Source organism: Schistocerca piceifrons, chromosome 2 (assembly GCF_021461385.2).
Source record: "Schistocerca piceifrons isolate TAMUIC-IGC-003096 chromosome 2, iqSchPice1.1, whole genome shotgun sequence".
In the NCBI taxonomy this organism is placed as follows: domain Eukaryota; kingdom Metazoa; phylum Arthropoda; class Insecta; order Orthoptera; family Acrididae; genus Schistocerca; species Schistocerca piceifrons.
This window is the reverse complement of record NC_060139.1, coordinates 881,905,610-881,930,715: the sequence shown is the minus strand read 5'-3', so window position 1 is coordinate 881,930,715 and position 25,106 is coordinate 881,905,610. Positions and strand designations below refer to the sequence as shown.

The 25,106-nt window shown below is 42.8% G+C and overlaps 1 protein-coding gene across 1 annotated transcript in view; it reads left to right on the top strand.

Annotated features, from left to right (window-relative positions):
• The window catches only part of LOC124775499 (Ig-like and fibronectin type-III domain-containing protein 1), a 1,067,132-nt gene that overhangs the window by 631,599 nt on the left and 410,427 nt on the right, over positions 1-25,106 (top strand). The window contains exon 6 of the mRNA XM_047250332.1: positions 3,852-3,927. Within this exon, the coding sequence (XP_047106288.1) occupies positions 3,867-3,927 (61 nt within the window). The 5' untranslated portion in view covers positions 3,852-3,866. The remainder of the gene's footprint in view (positions 1-3,851; positions 3,928-25,106) is intronic.

The window sequence follows — 25,106 nt, the reverse complement described above, 5'->3', positions numbered from 1 at the left end:
AGCGCGCTCAGTCTCAAACAACGCGAATGGAAACAACTTTAGGATCTGGAATAATTACAGTCTTCAGTACAAAGACTGGTTTGATGCTGCTCACCACACTAGTGCGTCCTGTTCAAGCCTCGTCAACTCTTCATGAAAAGTACAGCCTACATCAGTTTCAACTCGGTTATTGTAGTCAAGCCTCGACCTTCCGCCACAATTTTTTACCCCACACACATTACCCATGATTAGCAAATTGATGCCTCATGATGTACTGTTGTGGCGAACGAACAAACTCTCGTCGACACTGAGGTGGTTTCTCAGATTTACTTCTGTAGGAGGCCGAGAGGAAGCTACAACACATCGAAAATATTGTATCACTTCATAACAACATGAACAAGATGACATGCCTAACTTCGAAGGATTCTATGTCCTCTTGACTGTCTATGTGTACTAGTTAATGACACTGAAGACTAACGTATCACTTGATTACAGAATAATGATCTCTTCTCTCATGTACAAAAAATGGCTCTGAGCACTATGGGACTTAACATCTGAGGTCATCAGGCCCCTAGAACGTAGAACTACTTAAACCTAACTAACCTAAGGACATCACACACATCCATGCCCGAGGCAGAATTCGAACCTGCGACCATAGCATTCGCGCGGTTCCGGACTGAAGTGCCTAGAACCGCTCGCCCACCGCGGCCAGCTTCTCATGTACAATCAAATATAAACTTTATTACATAGTTCTATCTAATACAACTCCCGGTAGTGAGCGATGATTGCATAGGGGGCTGAGGAGCAGCCCGCTCTGACGCTAAGTCTTCAGCAGCGACGGCTTATGGAAACTCTCGAGAAAGTGTCTGCGTCAATGTGTCCCGTTCGTCGCCGCGTCTGGCAGAGACTGTGCGTACTTGTGGTTCCGTAGTAAGCAACCAACTTCGTCACGTTACCTCGTTCTTCGGACGACAGCACCTGTGCTCTATAAACTGGTACTATATTTTACTTAACGTGCACTGTAGATTTCTCTTCTCATATTCAATTCAGTATCTCTTCACTAGTTCTTCGGTCTTCAAATCTGTAGCATTCTTCTGTAACAACATATTTCAGTAGCTTTTTCTTTTCTTGTATGGACTCTCTATAGCCCACGACTTACCTCCATAAAAAGGTACATTGCAGGCAAATTTCTTCATAAATCTGATGTTTGTATTCGCTGCTAATAAATTCTTCTTTTCAGAAACTCTGTTGTTACTATTATTGCATTTTATATCCTCTCCAATTTGGTCATCATCAGTTACTTTGCCGTTGCTAAAATACTTAGCAAAAACGTTTACTACATTTAGAGCTTCATGTACCGACATAATTACTTCAGTTTCTGTTTTGATTCGACTACATTCCTTTCCCTGTGTTTCATTTTTGTTGATATTTATCTTACAAGCTCTTTTCAAGAGACACTCTATTCAGCGCATCTGCTCTTGGAAGTCCATTGCCACCTGTGACAGAATTACAGTGCCGTTGGCAGTTTTGAAACTTTTTAAAAAATTTTCTACTTCAATTTTAATTCACTTTCTAAATTTCTCCTTGGTTTTCTTCACATGCTGCTTAATGTCCAGAGTGAAAAACGTTGTGGAGCTGCACGTCAAGATTTCCAGAAATACTCCTCTTAGTGGTTGCACCAACAGTATCTATCTGTTTCATTGAGGCAAGCAAGCCACCCCATCCTGGCAAGGTTAACGGTTTGTGAGGAAGAGGGAAAAGGGAAGTTTCTATAGAACACGACGACAATGTGAGACAGTAGACACATTCCTCTGTTATTGTCAATGGATAACGCTTGCAGTAACTTCTGTTAGTGTTGATATTGTTAACCATCTTCACAGGTCTGGGTAAGTGTAGCACGTATGTAAGTTCTAATGGAACCAGTTTGTGTTAGGACAAGTTTTTGAGACGCTTTTATGTTGCAGTTTTATCTTTTCACTTACCAGAATAATGGAAGCCTGTTATTCAATTGTTTACTGCCTGCTAAAATAGCAAACAGCGTGCAGTAGCGAAGATGAACAAGTGCTCATAGTTCTTAAAGTATGCATTTTAGAGCCCATGTTTACTTAACTTTTTTTTCTTGTTTTGCTTCATACTAGCACTTCTCAGAATATGGATTTTTTAAATATTTTAATGTAACAAGTGAGAAACAGGCCTTTCTAATAAAGTGCTTGTACCGGAATTCTGTTATTGTTTAGTACCTGTGCAGCAGCAGCAATACCAGCACTAGCAGTTACGGCTGCGTAAGGATTCGTTCAGGCTGACATATTCATTCTCGGCGTTCAGTCCTTATTTCAAAATAGTTTAGGTTCCTCTAGGTACTATAATTTTTACTATAATTTTTACCCTAAGGGTTTGCGATAAGTGGGGCTACAATGTGTCAAACAAATACCGGAATTTCGTGAACACACGTCTCATCAATCTAAAACGATTTAGTGAGCCACAGTCGGCCGCCTCCGTATATGGGAGGGTCAGCGTTTCGGGTTTTTCTTACAGTGAGCCTGGGTTCGACACCATAACTGGTATTTAGAACGATTTTCGTTACTGCTAGGGTGAGGATGGAGTGCAGTAGGCGTCGTCAGAACAGTTGAGAAGGAATAAAAGAGGGGAGAGCGCAGTATAGCCTGTGCCTCATCATTTTGAAGTCCAATGATGGCACCGACATCAGGTGACACTGCTATCGATTGGTGGTGTATGGCCCCCTTTGCTTGATTTTTAGTAACAGTTTAAGGGTCTTCTCCAACTGTGTCCTACGTCTAGCGATGGTTTTCGCTCTGATGCGATTCGTGAAAAGAATATATGGTGTCACGGTATTTTTACTTTGGGATCTCTAGTCCTAACTGAATGAAACACAATTCTTGTATGATACTAGTTTCGCTTTTATTCTTTGGAAGACATCTTCAGTGGCCGGGAATATGTACATATTTTTGTCTATACATTTTTTTTTTTTTTTTTTTTACATTTAGGACGTTATATATAGGGATGTGGTACCAGTTTAAGGTTCTAGTTTAAGGTTCTACTTGCACACTAACAAATTCCGTTGATGTTTGGACGTTCACATGTAGTGTTTTTGTTCCTTCGTTACCGCTGTTCTTTTCATAACTGCCATTAGAAATTTCATTTTCAGACTTCACAGCACTAGAAACTTAACACTCGTTTTTATGTTTTGTTTTGGATGGTATTGCCAACTGTCGGATTTTATTGCCAATTATCGAATGTTATTGCCAACTATTGAATGTGTTTTTGAGACCTGTGACCTGTTTGTTTGTTTGTTTGTGTGTGTGTGTGTGTGTGTGTGTGTGTGTGTGTGTGTGTGTGTGTGTGCAGTATGCGCGCGAGAGAGAGAGAAAGGGATGGGGAGGAGAGAGGGGGGAGAAAGAGAGAGTATATGTATTTGTTTTAATATGGCTGCATATACAGAAGGAATCATATTTATCTTATCTTTATTTTTTTGTTTCAGTAGAGTGTCTAGCAGCTGTACTGTTGTGTATTTACTCGTTTGTCACTTGTTTGTTCTCAGCAATGGTTTTTTGGATGTGGTATTTTTCCCACATTTGTGTAAGGTATTTATCATGACTGTTTATTCTGATTGTTTTCATATCTTGTTCCATGTTTGTAGAATCGTGGCTGTGGTGTTTTTACTGCTCTGAAAATATGGAATGGTTTCTTTCACGTTTATGGTGATTTACCTCACTGGTATAAAAGGTATGGAGACAAGGAGCAGAAGAAACCTTTTAATACTGAACTGTAGCCATTCTAATCCAAGCAAATTTCGTAGCTATCTTGACGAACCAGGCCTGTGTTTTTAAAGCTGAGCATCCTTTGTGTTGCAGGATCTAACTCGCGCCATGGGGCAGTCGAAGCGTCTGCCGCTGCTAGCGTTCCTGGCAACCATGCCTCTGGTTCTTGGTAAGTACCACTCTCGTGCTTTCACTAACGTAAGATGACGGCAAATGAAATCGGTCTTTCATTGGATGCAATGTAAAAAATGCAAATTTCAAAATAAACTCCGTTTACTGTCTTTTTAACAGTGTTTTTTTTTACTCCACTGTACATTTCGAAGTTACACCCTCACTATAAGGGCTTCAATTGTTATGTAAGGAACTTCATTGTAATTTCAACGTCCCAGAAACGGTACCAGCACCTAGTGAAATTTTGGTGATATATACAAAGCGATTCAACTGCCCCTACTACTGGGTTTTATACAACCTACAACACCTTCAAATACCATGTACAAGATTTTCGTATTCTCTATACTGCTACACGGAAACTCTTAGTCTTACAGAAAAAATGAGCAGGACCTTATTATAGGATATTTAATGCAGTTAAATTTTTGTGTTGGGATGTGTTTTCGCCAGAGGCCGTAGTTTCTAAGAAAAACGTACAAAAGTGACCTTAAGACGCGTTTTTCTTGAAGAACTCGAAAACCTTGGCCTCCAGCGCAAACATATGGTTCAAATGGCTCTGAGCACTATGCGACTTAACTTCTGAAGTCATCGGGCGCCTAGAACTTAGAACTAATTAAACCTAACTAACCTAAAGACATGACACACATCCATGCCCGAGGCACGATTCGAACCAGCGACCGTAGCGGTCGCTCGGCTCCAAACTGTAGCGCCTAGAACCTCACGGCCACTCCGCCCGGCCGCAAACGTATCCCAGAACAAAATATAACTACATTAAATTTCCTACAAAAACGTCCTGTTAATTTCTTGTTAGGGCTAACAGTTCGCACATAGCAAACGAGACAATATGGCTGTCTATTTGAAGATGTTATGGGCTACATAAAACCCATAGGTAGGGGCAGCTAAATCACTCTATGTACAGATTTACAAGAAGATTTACATAGACTTTTGATAAAAATATATCTCTTCATATAACATCACAGTGGAGTAATTCCTACATGTTGTTTGCACTTTCATATCAATATTCACAGTTTTCGAATGCTATAAACGGTATTTACCGGACAGTAGACGTATTGTATTATTACGCTTTCTTCTTATATCATTGTCTCGGTTTTGCAGAAAATAGACTCCATGGGCGTGAAATAAGCAGTGTGAATTGTGTACGATCTTCTCTATTCACTGACGCGTTTCGTCTTAACTCAGACACGTTCACCGTGGACGGGAATGTTACGTCGGTAAACTGTTGAAGACTCCAGGACTGTCCAACAGAGAAAGAAAGACAATCAAAGACTCGTATTTCCTAATTCTGACGCATCCTGTAGACTCTGAATATCTACTAACAATTAGCAGAACAATTTGAAGGGGTAGAATCTGTAACCTGTGTTTCCATAATCTTTCTGAGTGACTCATTATCCCCCTACGCAATTTTAGAGTAACTACAGGCTGATCACCAGATGATGGTCCGTTTCCAGGGCTTTTATTTTGTAAACCACTTGCAGCTAGTTATAGCGATTGTGAAATTACCGAAAATGTCCGAATTTAGACGCATCCTACTGAAGACATGCTAAGAAAAATACCACTGAGTTGGTGCATTAGTGCCTAGCGTTTATGCATAAGTTTAATAAACACAACAGATACAACAGAGACTTTAGTCATCAATAATACAGTCTCCTTCACTGTTTATAACAGTCTGCCAACGCTGGTGTAACTTTTCGATTCCGTGGTAGTAGAAATCACGTGATTTTGAGGTGAAGAACCAAGGTTGTTCGATAGACAGCGGAAAACACGAAATCTGAGAGCGCAAGAGTAGGTGAGTAAGGTGGGGGCGGAATGACGTCCCAACCTAAATCCTGTAGAGTGTTTGTAGTCAGTCTTGCAGACTGCACATGGGCGTTATTGTGGAGTAGCATACTTAACGCAGCCTTCTTGGCCGCAGTCCTTGGGCTGCGTCTGCTAGACGGCTCAGCTGTTGACAATAAATGTCCTCCTCGGGGAAGGAATTCGTAGCACACCAAACCGTCGTTGGTCCACCAGATGCATAACATTTCTTATGGATGAGCACAGGTCTTTGTACGAGGAGTTGCTGCTTCGTTAGAGCACAGTCATTCATTTCTTTTCCTTACGTTAGCATAAGGGCACCATTTCTAGTCACCAGTAACAATACAGGACTGGCATGGTCGGTGTTGTTCACGAGCCAGTTGATGACGAGCAAGCAGAGATGCACATATGGCCACTGGCTGATTTTGTGATTTTGGCTTAGAGCACGCGGTACCCATATACCCGGTTTTTGAACTTTCCCCACTGCATGCAAATGTCGCACAATGGTGGAATGATCACAGTTCGTCACATTTGCCTGTTCACAAGTACAGTGACGGGGATCATTGTGGATTAGTGCGTTTAAACGATCTTCATCAAACCTCGAAGTTCTTCCTGAACGTGGAGAATCATTAATGCCAAACGATCCTCCTTAAAACAGTAAAACTATTTTCTTGACGTGCGCTGGCCAATAGCTTTATCCGCGTTCACGACGCTAATGTTTCTGGCTGCCTTCGCCCCTCTGTTGAACCCAAACAGAAGAATATGTCGGAAATTTTCCAATTTCTCTACATGGCACACCATTTTCTAGCGTTCACAGCACCACTCACTATGTCCAAGTGTCAAAATTACAGTATGTAATCTCAGATATCAGCAGTCAACTACAAATAAAAAATGACAATCGATAAATGAACCCCGGAACACTAACACGCAAACAAAAACTCTACGAACTTATGAACCATCCTAATAGTTATTATTTTTGCCTATATACATTTCAAATTATGCATGTGCCGTTTTGATTATTTGCACCAGACCCATATCAACAGTGAATGACTGCAATTGATAGACAAAATAAAATTCCTCTGATTCCTCATACTCTAAAACTGCTCGAAAGCTGCATGTGGACAGCGACTGTGTTGCCCGGTTCTAATATTTTTTTCTTTTCTGGGCCGTGAAGAATACGAGGCATGCGATGATGGGAGAGCTGTACGCTGCTGTCACTCGTTACGAAATGGAGCTTCTGTTGATTCCAAAACGCGACGTTGTGTCTCTGCACCTGGTTAGTCTGTGAACTGATTTAAGGAGAAAAAAACTTGAGAGATGTCGGTCTTCAACAAAAGGACTGCTTCACTAGGGATACTCAGAAAGCTTCAACAATCATCTCAAAAATAAATAAAGTTGCACCGTTAACTTTCTGTTTGTTTGCAAGTACATGTCTGGAATCCAGTTACACACTGAAATTCCCGCACCTCAGTACCATAGCACGGTGCTAGGGGAGCCAAAACAAAATGGCGGAGTACATTAATGAAATAGAGCATGGGTTTCCAGACAATTTATTGCCGCATACCATTTGGTACTTTAAGAAATTTCGGCGGGTCACTGTAAATCGTTCACTTACTAACGAACCTTGCAGTTTGGTGGAGGGGTCGGGGAGGCTGAGGGATCCGGAAGGAAGGTTGAGCTACGACTGTAACAGGAGTGAGGAACTGTACGGGATAAATAATATTCGCCATCTTTTTCAGTGCGTCGTGCCGCTCAGCTACTAGGTGTGCCACAAGTAATAAAGTTTCGTGAAAGTACTTTTTTACAGACTCGTACACATGGTGCTTACTACGAAATTAAATTAAGCTGGGTCTGATGCAAATGTTCAATGTTAAAGAGCGGAATGACATTTAAAATACTTGTTACTCCTTTACTTCACAAGCAATATAAGCCATTTTGGCAAGAGAGTAGTAAAGTGAGCACGGAGTATAGTAAATTAGAGTAAGCCCGTTGTAATAAACACCCCTAGGTTCCAGATTCAAGCTTACTTCGTATCACAATGTCATTTAACGTAACGCCGACCGAAGCGACAATTACAACAATAGACCGTTCAGTAATGCCAACATTGGTGCACTGCATAGCTTGGCAGCAGTTGTAAAGCGGCACGAAATCTGTCGAGCTGCCACCGACAGTACCCGGTCAATATATCGCCAACGTCAAAACGACGTGAATTATTACCGTACAAGACAGCAACAGGAGTGGGGAGAGTAAAATCCGACCTTCCTGTGACCTTGCGTACAGTTAGAAACAAACATTCTAGGGTAAATCCATTTTCTTTAACATTATACGTATGCTATTTTCACCAGTCAGTTTTATCACTATCATTTTACTTCAAAAGTAAAGTAACTTAGGAGAATAATTCTATTTCTATCAGTATATGGTTTGTTTGCTTGTACATGCGCCACTTGTGCACACATGTACCATCAGTGGCATGCGTACCACTGTAGGGAATCTCTGAAGCAGAGCATTGTGTAGTAACTCGTGGATTTTAGGGAGAACATCTGTACAACAATCCATACTGAGTTAATCGAACTGTAGGGCAACAATGCACCAGTGGTTGGTTTTCACAGACGCTTCCAGCGTAGTAAGTGATGAAGAAATGCCGGCCGCGGTGGTCTAGCGGTTCTAGGCGCGCAGTCCGGAACCGCGCGACTGCTACGGTCGCAGGTTCGAATCCTGCCTCGGGCATGGATGTGTGTGATGTCCTTAGGTTAGTTAGGTTTAAGTAGTTCGAAGTTCTGGGGGACTGATGATCACAGATGTTAAGTCCCTTAGTGCTCAGAACCATTAGAACCTTTTTTTTTATGAAGAACGAAGTGACGCACCAAAACTCCGTGAAGAATCGGCAATTGCACGTAACGGTGGTCCTTGTGATCGGAAACCATCGCATCAGTAACGAGGTGATAGCGCAGGAAATTAAAATCAATTATGCATCAGGTTTTATGTTACACGACATTTTCAGCGTTAGGCGCTGGTTTCCGTGACTGGTGACACCTATTCAAAGAGCCCGCCCGAAACGAGGCAAGAACGGGGATGCGGCAGTAGTGTCAGGCCAGTCAAGATTTCTTGCCGCCTAATAATCATAGATGAATACTGTGTGTATCACTGTGATCCCGGGACAAACGAACAAAGCAAGAAGTGGAAAGATGTGGATTCATCACCACCCAAAAAGGCGAAGACCCAATCATCGCCAGGCAAGGTGACTACGAGTGGTGTGGTGGTCTCAGATTGTGTTGCTAAGGAAAAGAAACATTTCAGGAGAGACTATCAAAAAGAAGCTACCTGGTATTCTATGTAAGGGCTGTTTTTCCTCCACGATAACGGTCCAGCTGCACAGGACACAGGCACACGTGCTTGGGCTGTCATAATACAAAGGTTGGGTTGGGTTGTTTGGAGGAAGGAGACTAGACAGCGAGGTCATCGGTCTCATCGGGCTAGGGAAGGACGGGGAAGGAAGTCGGCCTTGTCATTTCAAAGGAATCATCCCGGCATTTGCCTGGAGCGATTTAGGGAAATCACGGAAAATCTAAATCAGGATGGCCGGGCACGTGATTGAACCGTCGTCCTCCCGAATGCGAGTCCAGTGTCTAACCACTGCACCAACTCGCTCGGTCATAATACAAGGTGTCTATAAATTAGTTACACAATAGTAACTGTAATTTTGGAATGGTAAATAACTTACAGATAGGTTTGATACGGCACTGACGCAGTATATCTTCAAGTTTTATTCCCGCCTAACAGTGCTAGTCCCGGATGTTCCCGCTAGGTGGCATGGGCAAATGAATTATTCCAACACGATTCTTGGAGCCGTATAACAGTGCAGAGTCTGCACGGTAGGTAACAGACGAGACATTCATCATACTTGACGCGGCCAGTAGAAATATGGGATTGAATGTCAGACAGCAGGAAACAAAATACACTCCAAGGCAAAAAATAAAGTACGACGCGCCTCAAAGGGAATATCCAAATGGTGTGGAAACAGATACGATCTGCATCTACAGACAAACAAATAGCCGGCCAGTGTGGCCGAGCGGTTTTAGGCGTTTCAGTCTGGAACGGCGCGACCGCTACGGTCGCAGATTCGAATCCTGCCTCGGGCACGGATGTGTGTGATGTCCTTAGGATAGTTAGGTTTAAGTAGTTCTAAGTTCTAGGGGACTGATGACCTAAGAAGTTAAGTCCCACTGTGCTCAGAGCCATCTGAACCATTTGTTGAGTCCCATGGTGCTCAGAGCCATTTGAACCATTTTGAACAAACAAATAATTACCGTTTAATTCAAACTGGATGATTTATTCAAGAGAAAGAGCTTCACAAATTGAGCAAGTTAATAGGGCGTTGGTTCATCTTGGCCCTTATGCAAGCAATTATTCTGCTTGGCATTGATTGATAAACTTGTTGGGTGTCTTCCTGAGGGATTTCAGCAAGATAATGCCTGCCCCACACGAGGAGAGTTTCTGCTATTTGTCTTCGTGCTTCCCAAACCCTATATTCACTATTATAGTTGAGAGACCATTCAGAACTAAATGTCGCAAGCCAAGTTATTAATTGGTGCAATCGTTTCACCGAAACTGGCTGTGTATCACATTGGACGCCGGTCAGGGCAACCAGCAGTCTCTGGCGCGGCGATGGAACAAGTTCTGCTGTCTTACATTCGTAGTCTGAGCAAATGAACGATACGTGCCAACAAAGAATTGAATGTCGGATATGCCTGTCACTGTAACCCTACAAACTGGAACTGTTGCAGGCTGTACGAGAAAGTCGAATTCTGCCTCGGGCAGTTTCTACTGCTTGTCTTCGAACTTCCCATGCTCTGCCTTGCCAGCATGGTCGCCGGATTTCTTCCCAATTGAGATCATTTGGAGCATTGTGAGCAGGTCCTTCCAACCAGCTCGGGATTTTGACGATGTAACGCACCAGTTGGACAGAATTTAGCAAGATAACCCTCACGAGGACATACAACGACTCTATCCATCAACACTAAGCCACAAAACTCCTTGCATAAGGGCCAGAGGTGGGCCAACGTGTTATTTACTTGCTCAAGTTGTAAAGATCTTTCGCTTGAATAAACCATCCTATTTTTCTGAAAACGTAACCATTTGTTTGTCTGTACAGGTACAGAAAATCTACCGATTTCCGCCTCATTCGGAAGGTTTCTTCGTGGAATGTCGTTTTTATTTCTTTATTTTTTATTAGTCTAGTGGGTGCTCCGAAAGCACCTAAGTAGAACGTGCTTAACAACTTTGGGCATTTATATTTTTACGATACTTAAAATATATACCAGTTTAAATATCATCGACTGAAATGATATCTCTTAGAAAATTAATCAATAATTAATTAATTAGTAATGGATTAACAACAGCCAGTAGAGCCTGTTCTCCTGAACACTCTTAACTCGTCTCACCAAATTAAACATTTATAAATCAGTTGTAAGACCAATGCTGATATATGCCTCGAAAAATTGAACATTAATTTAAAAATACGTTGGAATGCTATATGCCTTTGAGAGAAAGGTTCTTCGAAGAACCATCGGTCAAACTCGCGAGAAGATTAGATGGAAAAGGAAGTACAGTATGGGCTGAATAGTGTACATAAGGATCGGCCAGTTAGAAGAGTAGAGAAACTAACCAGATTGAGATGGGTGGGGCATGGGGCACGGATGAGTGACACAGAAGTAGCTAAACGGAAATCATATGAAAATCCAGGGGTTCATATAGGACAGGGCCGACCGAGCACCAGAAGAACAGATGGTGCCATGGAGGACCTGCTGATAATGGTCTATTGGGGATGGAAAGCTCGAGCGTTGGATCTCGATAAGAGGCGGAGAACTGCTGGAGAGACCGATGTTCACAATGAGTGTCTTTCCCTTATTTCACTCCAGCTATTCTGCTGTTCCCTGTCTAAATATTCAGTGTTGGCGGCAGACCACAGCGGAAACAAACGAGAAGGGTGGGGTTATTCCGGCAGCGACGATGCACTCGGGCGGCGCGAGACGCCTGTACGTCGACGCTGCACGTGAAATGTGGAGGCCGGCGATATCGGAGAGGCGACCCCGACGTCCGCGGCGAGCAGCAGGTAGCGGGCTGGGATCCGACGGCCGGCCAGAGATAAATCGCGCTCATTTGCATCGCGCGGCCGCATCTCGCCATAAGAATATTAATGGCGGCCCCCGTGCCTCTCGACGGCCGCCTCTCGGATATATTTCTGAGCGGCCGTACTTGCGCCAGCCCCTACGCCTGCCAGTAATTGGTGGCGGGAATAAATTCCGGAATCAGCGGCGCCAGCCGGACCGTGATGGAGCATTAAGATAGGAGGCGGACACGCTGTCGGTTCGCGAGCGTAGGTCCCGGATCAGCAGCGCGTGGTGCCCGGGAGGAGACAGAGCCAGAGGTGGAAAAACCCTGCGGCGAATTTAGGGCGTAACGCCGAGCCCTGCGGCTATCTGGGGTTGGCGAGCTGCGGGGCACATGCCTCCCGGAGGCAGAGCGACGTACACGCTTTTCAGGAGCGAAAATTACGGAACAGAATAACGAACACTACAAATCATTGTTTGTATGCACTAATAGACGAGGAACCGAAACCTGGTTCAAATTCTCAGCCCATCGACATTTTTATTAAACAAGCTGGACCCGATGTGATTAATATTTATTTCCCTCAGTAGCGCCTCCGGTCTCGTAAACTGACATATGGCCGGGAGAGCGATGTGCTGACCACATGCCCCTCCATAACCGCATTCAGTGATGCCTTTGGCTGAGGATGACACGGCGGCGGGTCGGTACTATTGGGCCTTCAGGGCCTGTTCGAGCGTAGTTTAGTTTATAACCTTCGCCGAGGCAATATTAGAAAAGGGACGTACTACAGTGTTCATTTGTCTCAAAGTCCCAGCTACTGAAAGCACACTTCATAATAGAATGAAACGGCATTCGGAGTCAGTTCACTGCAGTTTGTTAAGAACCAACGAAATTAGTTTTCCCACAAGTTAAGACAAATGAGCCAAATGACAGAAAAAACTTTAGTAAACGAGCTACAATAGCCACAAAAGCTGTTCTTTCATCTTTTAAGGGGCAGTCAAATGCACACGACACAGATGGAAGTAAGTAAGTAAAATGTTTATTATTTCCAAAGTAATCGCTATAACTGTACATACATTTGTTCCACTGTGAGACAAGACGCTCGGTGCCTTCATGGAAAAATGTTTGTGGTTGCCTACTGTAATCAGTCTTGCCTCCTTACAGCTTTCGTACTTCAGCTGAAATGTTCGATTCCGTATAAATTTCGGCCTGACGTGAGTAAATTTTTGTACTTATATTATATATTCAACATCTAAGGACAATTTTGCTTATATTTAATCACCAAAACACTATTTTTCTGATAATATATTTTGTTATTATTCACATCGATCCACTTAGCAACATCGATCTTGAACCCTGAAAATTAATAGTCACAATTGTTAACTTAAGTGAGTCAATAACCACTTCACAGTGAAACTCCTATTACTACGCATCAGTTTTTGTGTAAACAAAATTTCTAATTTCATTCTCAATTTTTCTAATTTTACTATCGATAATTCAATCGATAATTATACAAAGACAAGAAGCTGATAGTTTTATACTGTCAAAATATGCCACCTTTATTGTTAATTATAAGGCGCAAAAATCTTTATATAAATAATTATTTCCAGAAAACATTATGTAAATTATACCTGAAAAGTAATTTCAATTAAGACAGTCATAATAAAATTCTTTTGAACTACATCCTGTTCTAGAAGGATATGGAAGCTATTTGCGTAATACTTGCAGAAATTTTAGGCGCCAAACGCGCCATAATAGTTGTCGAGATTGCTCACTGTAGCTATGAAGTTCTTGGTGTTGTGTTGAAATGTTGCACAATGCATTTGCTTAACCAGTGGTGTTTTAGAAAGTGTCAAGAATTTATGAATAAATACTGATGATGTCAAAAAGCAACAATATTCCACCGAAATTAAAGCAATAACATCCTTCAGTCGCAAAAATGAATTCTGACTGACCTAGGTTTCGGCAACTACTAAGAGTGCCTTCATCAGAAGTAAAACACCCGAACTGTCAAGTTCACCTGCCCGCAATTGCTAACGCGGGCGCCTCGGTCTGATACTACCGTAGCTCGGCATGTGTGAGCAGCCCATAGTGGCTTGCCTTCTATGTTTTATACTTAAAATTTTGTGACTAAAGCTTTATCGCTTGATATTTATTTTATACGTGACATGCCACTTTGAGTGTTTTACTTCTGATAAAGGTAGTCTTAGTAGTTGCCGAAACCTAGGTCAATAAGACTTTCTTGTTGAGACCGAGGGCTGTTATTGTTTTAATTTTGCTTTGTAAACGGTCGCTGACAACGCAGCCATGTTCAAAACTTTAATATTCCACCGACATTTACTGAAACAAAAAACCTTGAACATATTAATTGGAAAGGATAAACTGAAACCGACACACTAGACAATGAGACAACCAAAGCAAGATAGGGAACATTTATCTGCTAACACAATGTATCTGCCATTAAGAAACTACATACGAGAAAACGGATGACAATAGTGGAATAGTTAGTCGATGGTCACGAACTTCTTTCTTCTTCAGTCTCCAAAATATGGAAATCGCATTGAGAGAGATCGGGATTACATGGAGGATGTGTTAGGACTCTCCGACGTGTTGGAGACCCTGACCAGCTCATCTCACAGTGGAATAAATGTTATTAACGGCTATGGCGGTTACTTTCAAAGTAATAAATAGTCTTTTAACTTTTTCCATGTGTCCTAAACAATCTTCTAACTTTTTTCCACATGTTCTGTCTTCACTTGACTGCCTCCTATACAGAGTATTATTGAATGTTGGGGCAGATGAATTATGGAGAATTATGTAGGATTTTGATGAGTTGTCACAAAATACGGATAGCGGTATGCTACTGCTACGAGGTAAGAACTAAAAAAAAATCTTTAAGAGCTAATGTAAGGGTAAGAAGTTAAACAAATATGAGACGCGAAGAAAAATATTGTAGGAATGGTTGAAACTGTGGATCGAACGCTGCAGTATTTGGAGATGTGAAGTGATTAGCTGAGTCAGCACGGTGCAATCGAATAAAAACTTCTGATAATCTCTTGTCTCGTTAAGCCTCAGTTGTGTCAATGGGCTTTAGTAACTAATTTTTCGATGCTCCTTACACATTTTTCATCCGCTTTCCTTTCCCTTCCGCTTGCAATAAAGAGTAACTATGACAGAAGCTCCGTGTTGATCGTTCCGCACATCGAACCAGACTAAATATTGCACAATACTATCACACAATTTTACTGGACACTTTAGGGAGAACTTCAGTAATATTGCTGTAGAGTAATATTGGCTGTCTGTGCTACGCTTTGAGGATGTCCATTTCTCATGCCATTCCGCATCACATGTTGAAAACACCGAAACACATTCCCGCTGAGCTGCAGTTCTATTACTATAGCTCCCAGCAAAGCTCTGCATGCCGCATTTGCGAATTCCTTCCAATTAATTCACGGCGACATACGGTGATCCAGGTAGCGTTGCCGGACGAACTGTTCTGGAGAGCGCTAATGGTTTCGATGGCGGCGCCACCGCAGTTTACCGCCGGCTCGAAACATGCGTTCACTTGTGGTTCGCCCACGTCCACCCACCCCCGCCGCCGCGCCCCGGACAATGGCACGTCGCGCAACGCCACACGCGCACTGGCGTATATTTTCCAATGCCATTGTTATTTAACAAAATATTTTACACTTGCTGCCGCTCCATTCTTTCCGGTGCGCGTTGCGTGGCGAGAGTCCATTGTTCTCGCGGAGCACGACTCTGAAGAATGGACAGGTCCTGGCCAATAGCGTAGCTGCTGGCGGCGTTACGGGGATTAGCTATCGTCCTGTGTGATATACTGCCTGACTCGAAAGGCATATTATTAAGTACGACTGAAAGGTCAAAAGCCAATTTGGGGGGCATTTTATTCCGTGTGTGCCTTACATTTGTAAAAAAAAAAAAAAAAAAAAATACGCGACGTGTTCTGAATATGCTCATTGAATATGGCAATAACGTGTGCAATTTGGGCCGTATTCATGGCTTATTGATCAGTCAGGGACCGCATTCATGAGTATAGTGTTGTTGTACAACAGTAATGCGTGATTACGTCATTACCTTTACAAATTCCAAAGTGGCATTATTGACGCGTATCATAGCGTATTGTTCCATATTTTCTAAGAACTCACAAAAGTCAAAGTTAGTTGGTCGTGGAACGAGTTACTACATCTACAGTGTGCGTCGAAGTCTTTGCATCAAACTTCTAAAGGTGATACATCACGTCATGGGGAACAAATTTTATTGCAGACATAATTTTTGCTGACACTTCACGGCATCACTTTGTGTTGGTTATGCCGGTGAAAGGCAACAGGGCATCGGCAGTAAGCGGCCTACGTATGTCACATGTGTTGCCTATACTCCATTCATCTGCTCCAAGTGAAAGGGGATCAACGTAGAAACATTAAGGTTCCAGATTCACGAGTAAAAATCTTTCTCAGGTTAGAGACCCCCATTCATAAGATTTTGCTGTAGAAAATCACTCCGGCAATTTGCTGGGGAAAGTAGTGGGCAGCACACCTGGCTGATGGACCCTGGTAGTTCGGTGCAATCTCGTCTTCCTAGGGCCGGCGAACAGTAAAAAGAATTTCTTAAAAGACATCATAGTCGCCGTTGACTGTATAAAATATTTATTGTTACTACTGCAATTTCGACCTTATGGCCATCTGACATGTACTCATGTCAGATAGTTTTAAATTCTGACAGAATGTAACTTTGCAGTGTTACTTGAAAATGGCCATAAAGCCGAAACTGCAATAGTAACAATAAATATTTTATACGGTCAACGGCGACTATGATGTCTTTTAAGAAATATTATATTACTGTGAATCCCAACCATGAGAAGATAAGAAAAAAGAATGCCTTAACATCACCGGGAAGCAAGAGCGAACATTTTGTCTCTAACAGGAGTTGTATCACATGACGTGATCTGTCATCCCTAGTAGTTTGATGCGAAGATTCTGAAAGTACCTTTATTGGACACGGTAAGCTAAAGACAGAAATAATACGAAAACCGAAGTATTGTTAACTTACATGAAAGGCTTTTTAAAAGGCTGCCAGCAACTCGCGCTGATAAACGAGAGAGGAAACGATAAAAGAAGACACAGATGTGTCGCAGCCTTTTCAACGGAATTCAAACCAGTGCACGCGGTCACGCCCTAGTTTACTGTAATAATTACTGAAAATTTGTTGCAAATATAGACCAGTGACAAACTATTAAAATAGTGTTTTCCTCGAAACCATGGTATAGGGCTGAAAACCTTTAATTTTGCAACTGACTGACTATTATTTTCCAAGCCTATCAAGAATATTAATTTATTAATTTTTTTCGGTTTGAGGTGAAATTGTGAGCTAATACCAGGAGAGATGCATAGCCAGCATCACACGTTCTTTTGTGTGGGTAGTAATGCACAGTTGCTACCAAAAACATTTGTGATGTTTGTTCCACTGCATAACTCGTTCGTAAATGCCAAAGGTGGTTTCCTAAGTTCAAGTCCGGTAATTTTGATCTTTCCGATTGGAATCGATCAGGAATCCCAACAGCTTTAGACAATGGCATGTTAAGGGCGAGAGTGGAAGCAACGTCTTGTCAGACAATCGAAGAACTGTGAAACAATCTTGGCCATCCTTGGTCGACCGTGCAAGAACATTTGCAGCAGATTGGTAAACACAAATAAAGCTAGCCGATCCACCTCATACAAATTATTCCTTCGGCGGTACAGTACAGAAGCGTTTTTTTATCGGTTGATGACTGGGGATAAAAATCAAACAGGACTTTAGCCGTCTAAGGCCACTGAAATACATCAGTGGTGGAAATTGAAAACTCATGCCGGAGCGGGACTCTAATCCGGATGCTCCGCTTCTCTAGAATGGTTGCTTAACTCGCTTCAGCCATCTGGAAGCGCTTCCCGTCCAGCCCAAACCAGACACATGTGGTACTTATTGATGTGCCACACTTGTACAACTCTGCCTTGCCGTGGAGACACAGATATATTTTTTAATGTTCTAGTATTTCTTTATTGTGAGTCTGTTACGATGGTACGAATACAAACGTATGGTTTATCGTGCAGCGTTATTTGGTAACCGCACTCTGTGACTCTGGAAGTGACAGCTTAGTCCTGTCGAAACTTGTACTCAAAGCAACAAACGACTTCATATCAGAAGCTTTCTTTACATTGATATAACTTATCACTCTGAAGCCAACAATATCAGGTATTTATAACATTTTTTCTGTTTGAATTTAATGTAAAAAAAACTACGTTAAATGTTCAAATATGTGTGAAATCTTATGGGACTTAACTGCTAAGGTCATCAGTCCCTAAGCTTACACACTATTTAACCTAAATTATCCTAAGGACAAACACACACACCCATGCCCGAGGGAGGACTCGAACCTCCGCCGGGACCAGCCACACAGTCCATGACTGCAGCGCCTGAGACCGCTCGGCTAATCCCGCGCGGCAAAGTACGTCACCTTCCGGTCCCCCTCTCAGCGCTGTGGTGAAGAAATACTGCACTGCAGCCAGGCCAGTAGCCCAGTCACGGTGTCGCGCCACAGATCTTGCGCCACAGACTTTAACATCATCTTTTTAGGTACCCTTTCTTGCTCTAGCGATTTACGATAAAACTGCTGCTAGGAGGGGAGAAAGTTGTTTCACATCATCTCTGTAGAAACTGGCAGGTATCTACGATAGTCCTGTTCAGACACCTTTCCACTGTATATTGTTTTGAGTCATCAGTCTCCTGATTGCTATGTTGCTGCCAGCCATGGACCCACCTCCTGCGCCAATATTTCATCTCAGAGTAGAACTTGCAAACTACGTCCTCAATTACTTGCAATATTTATCCCAATCTCTGTCTTCCTCTACAGTTTTTACTCTCTACAGCACCCTCTAGTGTCATGGAAGTCATTCCCTGTAATCCTAATAGCTGTCCTCTTCTCAGTGTTTTCCACATATTCCTTTCCTCACCGAGTCTGCGGAGAAAATACTTATTCCTTACCGTATCAGTCCACCTAATCTCAAATGTTTCTATTCTTTCCTGTTCCACTTTTCCCATTGTCCAGGTCTCACTGCCGTACAATGCTGTACTTCAAAAGTGTATTCTCAGAAATATCTTCCTCAGATTAAGACCTATGTTTTATCCTAGTGGAATTGTAATGGCCAGGAACCCTCTTTTTGCCATTGCTAGTCTCCATTTTATGTCGCCCTTGCTCCGTCCTTCATGTTTTATTTTGATTCTAATAGCAGTATTCTTTGACTTCATCTACTTCAGTATCACCAATTACGTCAGTAGGGGCGGTAGACTACATCCCTGTCTTACACTATTTTTAATCTAAGCACTTCGTTCTTGGTTTTCCTCTCTTGTTGTTTCCTCTGCCTACTTTTTTCAGGATTTCGAAGATCTTGCACCAGTTTACACTGTCGAACGCTTTTTCCAGGTCGACAAATCCTATGAACATGTCGATTTTTCTTCAGCCTTGCTTCCAATTTTCAACTTCAATGTGAAAACTGCCTTTCTGGTGCCTTTACCTTTCCTAAAGCCAAACTGGTCGTCTTCTAACACATCCTCAACTTCTTTTACATTCTTCTGTATATCATTTCATCAGCAACTAGGATGCATCAGCTGTTAAGTTGATTGTAATTCTCCCAATTGTCACCTCTTGCTATCCTCGGAATTCTGTGGATGATTTTTTTCCGAATGTCTGATAGTATATCGCTAATCTCGTACGTTATACACACCCACGTGTATCATCCTTTTGTTGCCATTCCCCCCCCCCCCCCCCCCCCACTGATCTTAGAACTTCTGATAGAATGCTATTTATCCCTTCTGTCTTATTTGATTTTAAGTCTTCCTGAGCTCGTGCAAATTCTGATTTTAATACTGGATCCCCTGTCTCTTCCCTGTCGACTCCTGTTTCTTCTTCTACCACGTCGTCATTTTTAATGTAAGCGCCCTTGCTTTCAATTTCACCGAAGGTTGTTTTGAATTTCCTACATAATAAACCAGTTCTGACTTTCCTATGTGCTGAGTCAGTCTTTCCGAGGATCATCTCATTTTCGATTTCTTCACGTTTTTCATGTTCCCGTTTCGTCTTAGCTTCCCTGAATTTTTTCTTTATTTTATTCCTAAGTGACTTGCAGTTCTGTATTCCTGCATGTACCTGGTCATTTTTTTACTTATTTCTTTCGTCAATCAAATGAAGTGTTTCTTCCACTATTCACCGTTTTCCTCAGTTAACTTCCTTGTAACCAAGTCTTCTTCCCAACTTCTGTGACTGCCCTTTTTAGATATGTCTACAGGGTGGTCCATTGATAGTGGCCGGGCCAAATATCTCACGAAAAAAGCGTGAAACGAAAAAACTACAAAGAACGAAACTTGTCTAGCTTGAAGGGGGAAACCAGATGACGCTATGGTTGGCACGCTAGACGGCGTTGCTATACGTCAAACGGATATCAACTGGTCTCTTTTAAATAGGAACCCCCATTTTTATTACATATTCGTGTAGTACGTAAAGAAATATGAATGTTTTAGTTGGATCACTTTTTTCAAAAAAATGGTTCAAATGGCTCTGAGCACTATGGGACTCAACTTCTCAGGTCATTAGTCCCCTAGAACTTAGAACTAGTTAAACCTAACTAACCTAAGGACATCACACACATCCATGCCCGAGGCAGGATTCGAACCTGCGACCGTAGCGGTCTCGCGGTTCCAGACTGCAGCGCCTAGAACCGCACGGCCACTTCGGCCGGCTCACTTTTTTCGCTTTGTGATAGATAGCGCTGTGTTAGTCACAAACGTATAAGTACGCGGTATCACGTAACATTCCGAAAGTGCGGACGGTATCTGCTTCGTGATACATTGCCCGTATTAAAATGGACCCTTTACCAATTGCGGAAAAGGTCGATATCGTCTTGATGTACGGCTATTGTGATCAAAATGCCCAACGGGCGTGTGCAATGTATGCTGCTCGGTATCCTGGACGACATCATCCAAGTGCCCGGACCGTTCGCCGGATCGTTACGTTATTTAAGGTAACAGGAAGTGTTCAGCCACATGTGAAAGTCAACCACGACCTACAACAAATTTTGATGCCCGAGTAGGTGTTTTAGCTGCTGTCGCGGCTAATCCGCACATCAGTAGCAGGCAAACTGCGCGAGAATCGGGAATCTCAAAAACGTCGGTGTTGAGAATGCTACATCAACATCGTTTGCACCCGTACCATATTTCTATGCACAAGGAATTGCATGGCGACGACTTTAAACGTCGTTACAGTTCTGCCACTGAGCACAAGAGAAATTACGGGACGATGACAGATTTTTTTGCACGCGTTCTATTTAGCGACGGAGCGTCATTCACCAACAGCGGTAACGTAAACCGGCATAATATGCACTATTGGGCAACGGAAAATCCACGATGGCTGCGACAAGTGGAGCATCAGCGACCTTGGCGGGTTAATGTACGGTGCGGCATTATGGGAGGAAGGATAATTGGCCCCCATTTTATCGATGGGAATCTAAATGGTGCAATGTATGCTGATTTCGTACGTAATGTTCTGCTAATGTTACTACAAGATGTTTCACTGCATGAATGGCGATGTACTTCTAACATCATGGATTTCTGGCCCATAGCTCGCGTGCGGTTGAAGCGGTATTGAATAGCATATTTCATGAAAGGTGGATTGGCCGTCGAAGCACCAAACCATGGCCCGCGCGTTCGCCGGATATGACGTCCCCCTATTTCTTTCTGTGGGTAAAGTTGAAGCCGGCCGGAGTGGCCGTGCGGTTCTAGGCGCTACAGTCTGGAACCGCGTGACCGTTACGGTCGCAGGTTCGAATCCTGCCTCGGGCATGGATGTGTGTGATGTCCTTAGGTTAGTTAGGTTTAAGTAGTTCTAAGTTCTAGGGGACTGATGACCACAGCAGTTAATTCCCATAGTGCTCAGAGCCATTTTTTTTTTTTTTTTGGTAAAGTTCAAGGATATTTGTTACCGTGAGCCCGCGACAACGCCTTACAACATGCGTCGGCGCATTGTCAATGCATATGCTAACATTACGGAAGGCGAACTACTCGCAGTTGAGAGGAATGTCGTTACACGTATTGCCAAATGCATTGAGGTTGACGGACATAATTTTGAGCATTTACTGCATTAATGTGATATTTACAGGTAATCACGCTGTAACAGCATGCGTTCTCAGAAATGATAATTTCACAAAAGTACATGTATCACATTGGAACAACCGAAATAAAATGTTCAAACGTACCTACGTTCTGTATTTTAATTTAAAAAACCTACCTGTTATCATCTGTTCGTCTAAAATGGTGAGCCATATGTTTGTGACTATTACAGCGCCATCTGTCACAAAGCGAAAAAAGTGGTCCAACTGAAACATTCATATTTCTTTACGTACTACACGAATATGCAAAAAAAAAAAAAAACGCCGTTGATATCCGTTTGACCTATGGCAGCGACATCTAGCGGGCCAACCATTGCGCCACCTAGTTTCCCCCTTCAAGCTAGACAAGTTCCGTTCTTTGTAGTTTTTTCGTTTGACGCTTATTTCGATCAATGGACCACCCTGTATTCCTCTTCAATTGGGTTACCAATTGAGCTGTTCATTATCACAGTATATATAGCCTCTGAGAATTTAATGATCTCTCTTCATTCCTTAGTACTTCCGTACCCCACTTCTTTGTGCATCGATTCTTCCTGACTAGTCTCATAAACTTTAGCCTACTCGTAATCATTACTAAGTTGTGATCCTCGGTACGCCTTCAGTGCAATATCTGCTTTCGGAATCTCTGACTGACCATTATACAGTCTAACTGAAATCTTCCCGTGCCTCCCAGCCCTTTCCAAGTACACCTCCCACTCTTGTCATTCTTCAACAGGGTATTCGCTATTACCATCTGAAATTTATTCCAGAACTCATTTGTCCTTCTCCAGACTGTCTCTTTCTCCTGCAGGAATCATCATGGGTTTCGAAAAAGACGATCGTGTGAAACCCAGCTCGCGGTATTCGTCCACGAGACTCATAGGGCCATAGACACGGGTTCACAGGTAGATGCCGTGTTTCTTGACTTCCGCAAGGCGTTTGATACTGTTCCCCACAGTCGTTTAATGAACAAAGTAAGAGCATATGGACTATCAGACCAATTGTGTGATTGCATTGAAGAGTTCCTACATAACAGAGCGCAGCATGTCATTCTCAATGGAGAGAAGTCTTCCGAAGTAAGAGTGATTTCGTGTGTGCCGCAGGGGAGTGTCGTAGGACCGTTGTTATTCACAATGTATATAAGTGACCTTGCGGATAAGGTCGGAAGTTCACTGAGGCTTTTTGCGGATGATGCTGTAGTGTATCGAGAGGTTGTAACAATGGAAAATTGTGTTGAATTGCAGGAGGATCTACAACGAATTGACGCATGGTGCAGGGAATGGCAACTGAATCTCAATGTAGACAAGTGTAATGTGCTGCGAATAAATAGAAAGAAAGATCCTTTATCATTTAGCTACAATATAGCAGGTCAGCAACTGGAAGCAGTTAACTCCATAAATTATCTGGGAGTAGGTATTAGGAATGATTTAAAATGGAATGACCACATAAATTAATCGTCGGTAAAGCAGAAGTCAGACTGAGATTCATTGGAAGAATCCTAATGAAATGCAGTCCGAAAACAAAGGAAGTAGGTTACAGTACACTTGTTCGCTCACTGCTTGAATACGGCTCACCGGTGTGGGATCCGTACCAGATAGGGTTGATAGAAGAGATAGAGAAGATCCAACGGAGAGCAGCGCGCTTCGTAACAGGATCATTTTGTAATTTCGAAAGCGTTACGGAGATGATAGGTAAATTCCAGTGGTAGACTCTGCAGGAGAGACGCTCAGTAGCTCGGTACGGGCTTTTGTCGAAGTTTCGAGAACATACCTTCACCGAGGAGTCAAGCGGTATATTGCTCCCACCTACGTATATCTCGCGAAGAGACCATGAGGATGAAATCAGAGAGATTAGAGCCCACCTAAAGCCATACCGACAGTCTTTCTTTCCACGAACAATACGAGACTGGAATAAAAGGGAGAACCGATAGAGGTACTCAAAGTACCCTCCGCCACACACCGTCAGGTGGCTTGCGGAGTATGGATGTAGATGTAGATGACGCTGTCGTTTATCGACTAATAAAGTCATCAGAAGATCAAAACAAACTGCAAAACGATTTAGAAAAGACATCTGAATGGTGCGAAAAGTGGCAGTTGACCCTAAATAACGAAAAGTGTGAGGCCATCCACATGAGTGCTAAAAGCAATTCGTTACACTTCGGTTACACAATAAATCAGTGTAATATAAAAGCCGTAAATTCAACTAAATACCTGGGTATTACAATTACGAACAACTTAAATCGGAAGGAACACACAGAAAATGTTGTGGGGAAGGCCAATCAAAGAGTGCGTTTTATTGGCAGGACACTTAGAAAATGTAACAGATCTACTAAGGAGACTGCCTACAGTACGCTCGTCCGTCCTCTTTTAGAATACTGCTGCGTGGTGTGGGATCCTTACCAGATAGGACTGATGGAGAACATCGAAAAAGTTCAAAGAAAGGCAGCAGGTTTTGTATTATCGCGAAATATGGGAGAGAGTGTTACTGAAATGATACAGGATTTGGGCTGGAAATCATTAAAGGAAAGGCGGTTTTCGTTGCGACGGAATCACCAACCTTCTACTCCGAATGCGAAACTTTTTTGTTGACACCGACCTACATAGGGAGGAACGATCACCATGATAAAGTAAGGGAAATCAGAGCTCGCACGGAAAGATGTAGGTGTTCATTCTTTCCACGCGCTATACGAGATTGGAATAATAGAGAATTGTGAAGGTGGTTCGATGAACCTTATGCCATGCACTTGAATGTGACTTGCAGAGTATCAATATAGATGTAGATGTAAATACAACTGCAAACCAACGCCCCACGACTGTTAGATTTTCATCTCCCTTTACGCACTGCATTACCTTTCCCATATTTTCAAATGCTTTCCAAATTCTCTTAAACGACGAGATGCGTGATGTGAGGTATGTATATGCAGAACACCGCGTGCAGCCCCCGCACGTCCACTACGGGATGCTCGGCGCGCCTGGCACGGAGTGTGGGCGCTCGGGCTCGCGACGCGACAGCATTGCGCATGCCGCGCGCGGCTGCGGCCACGTGGGGTGCGCCGTCTGTCACCGAA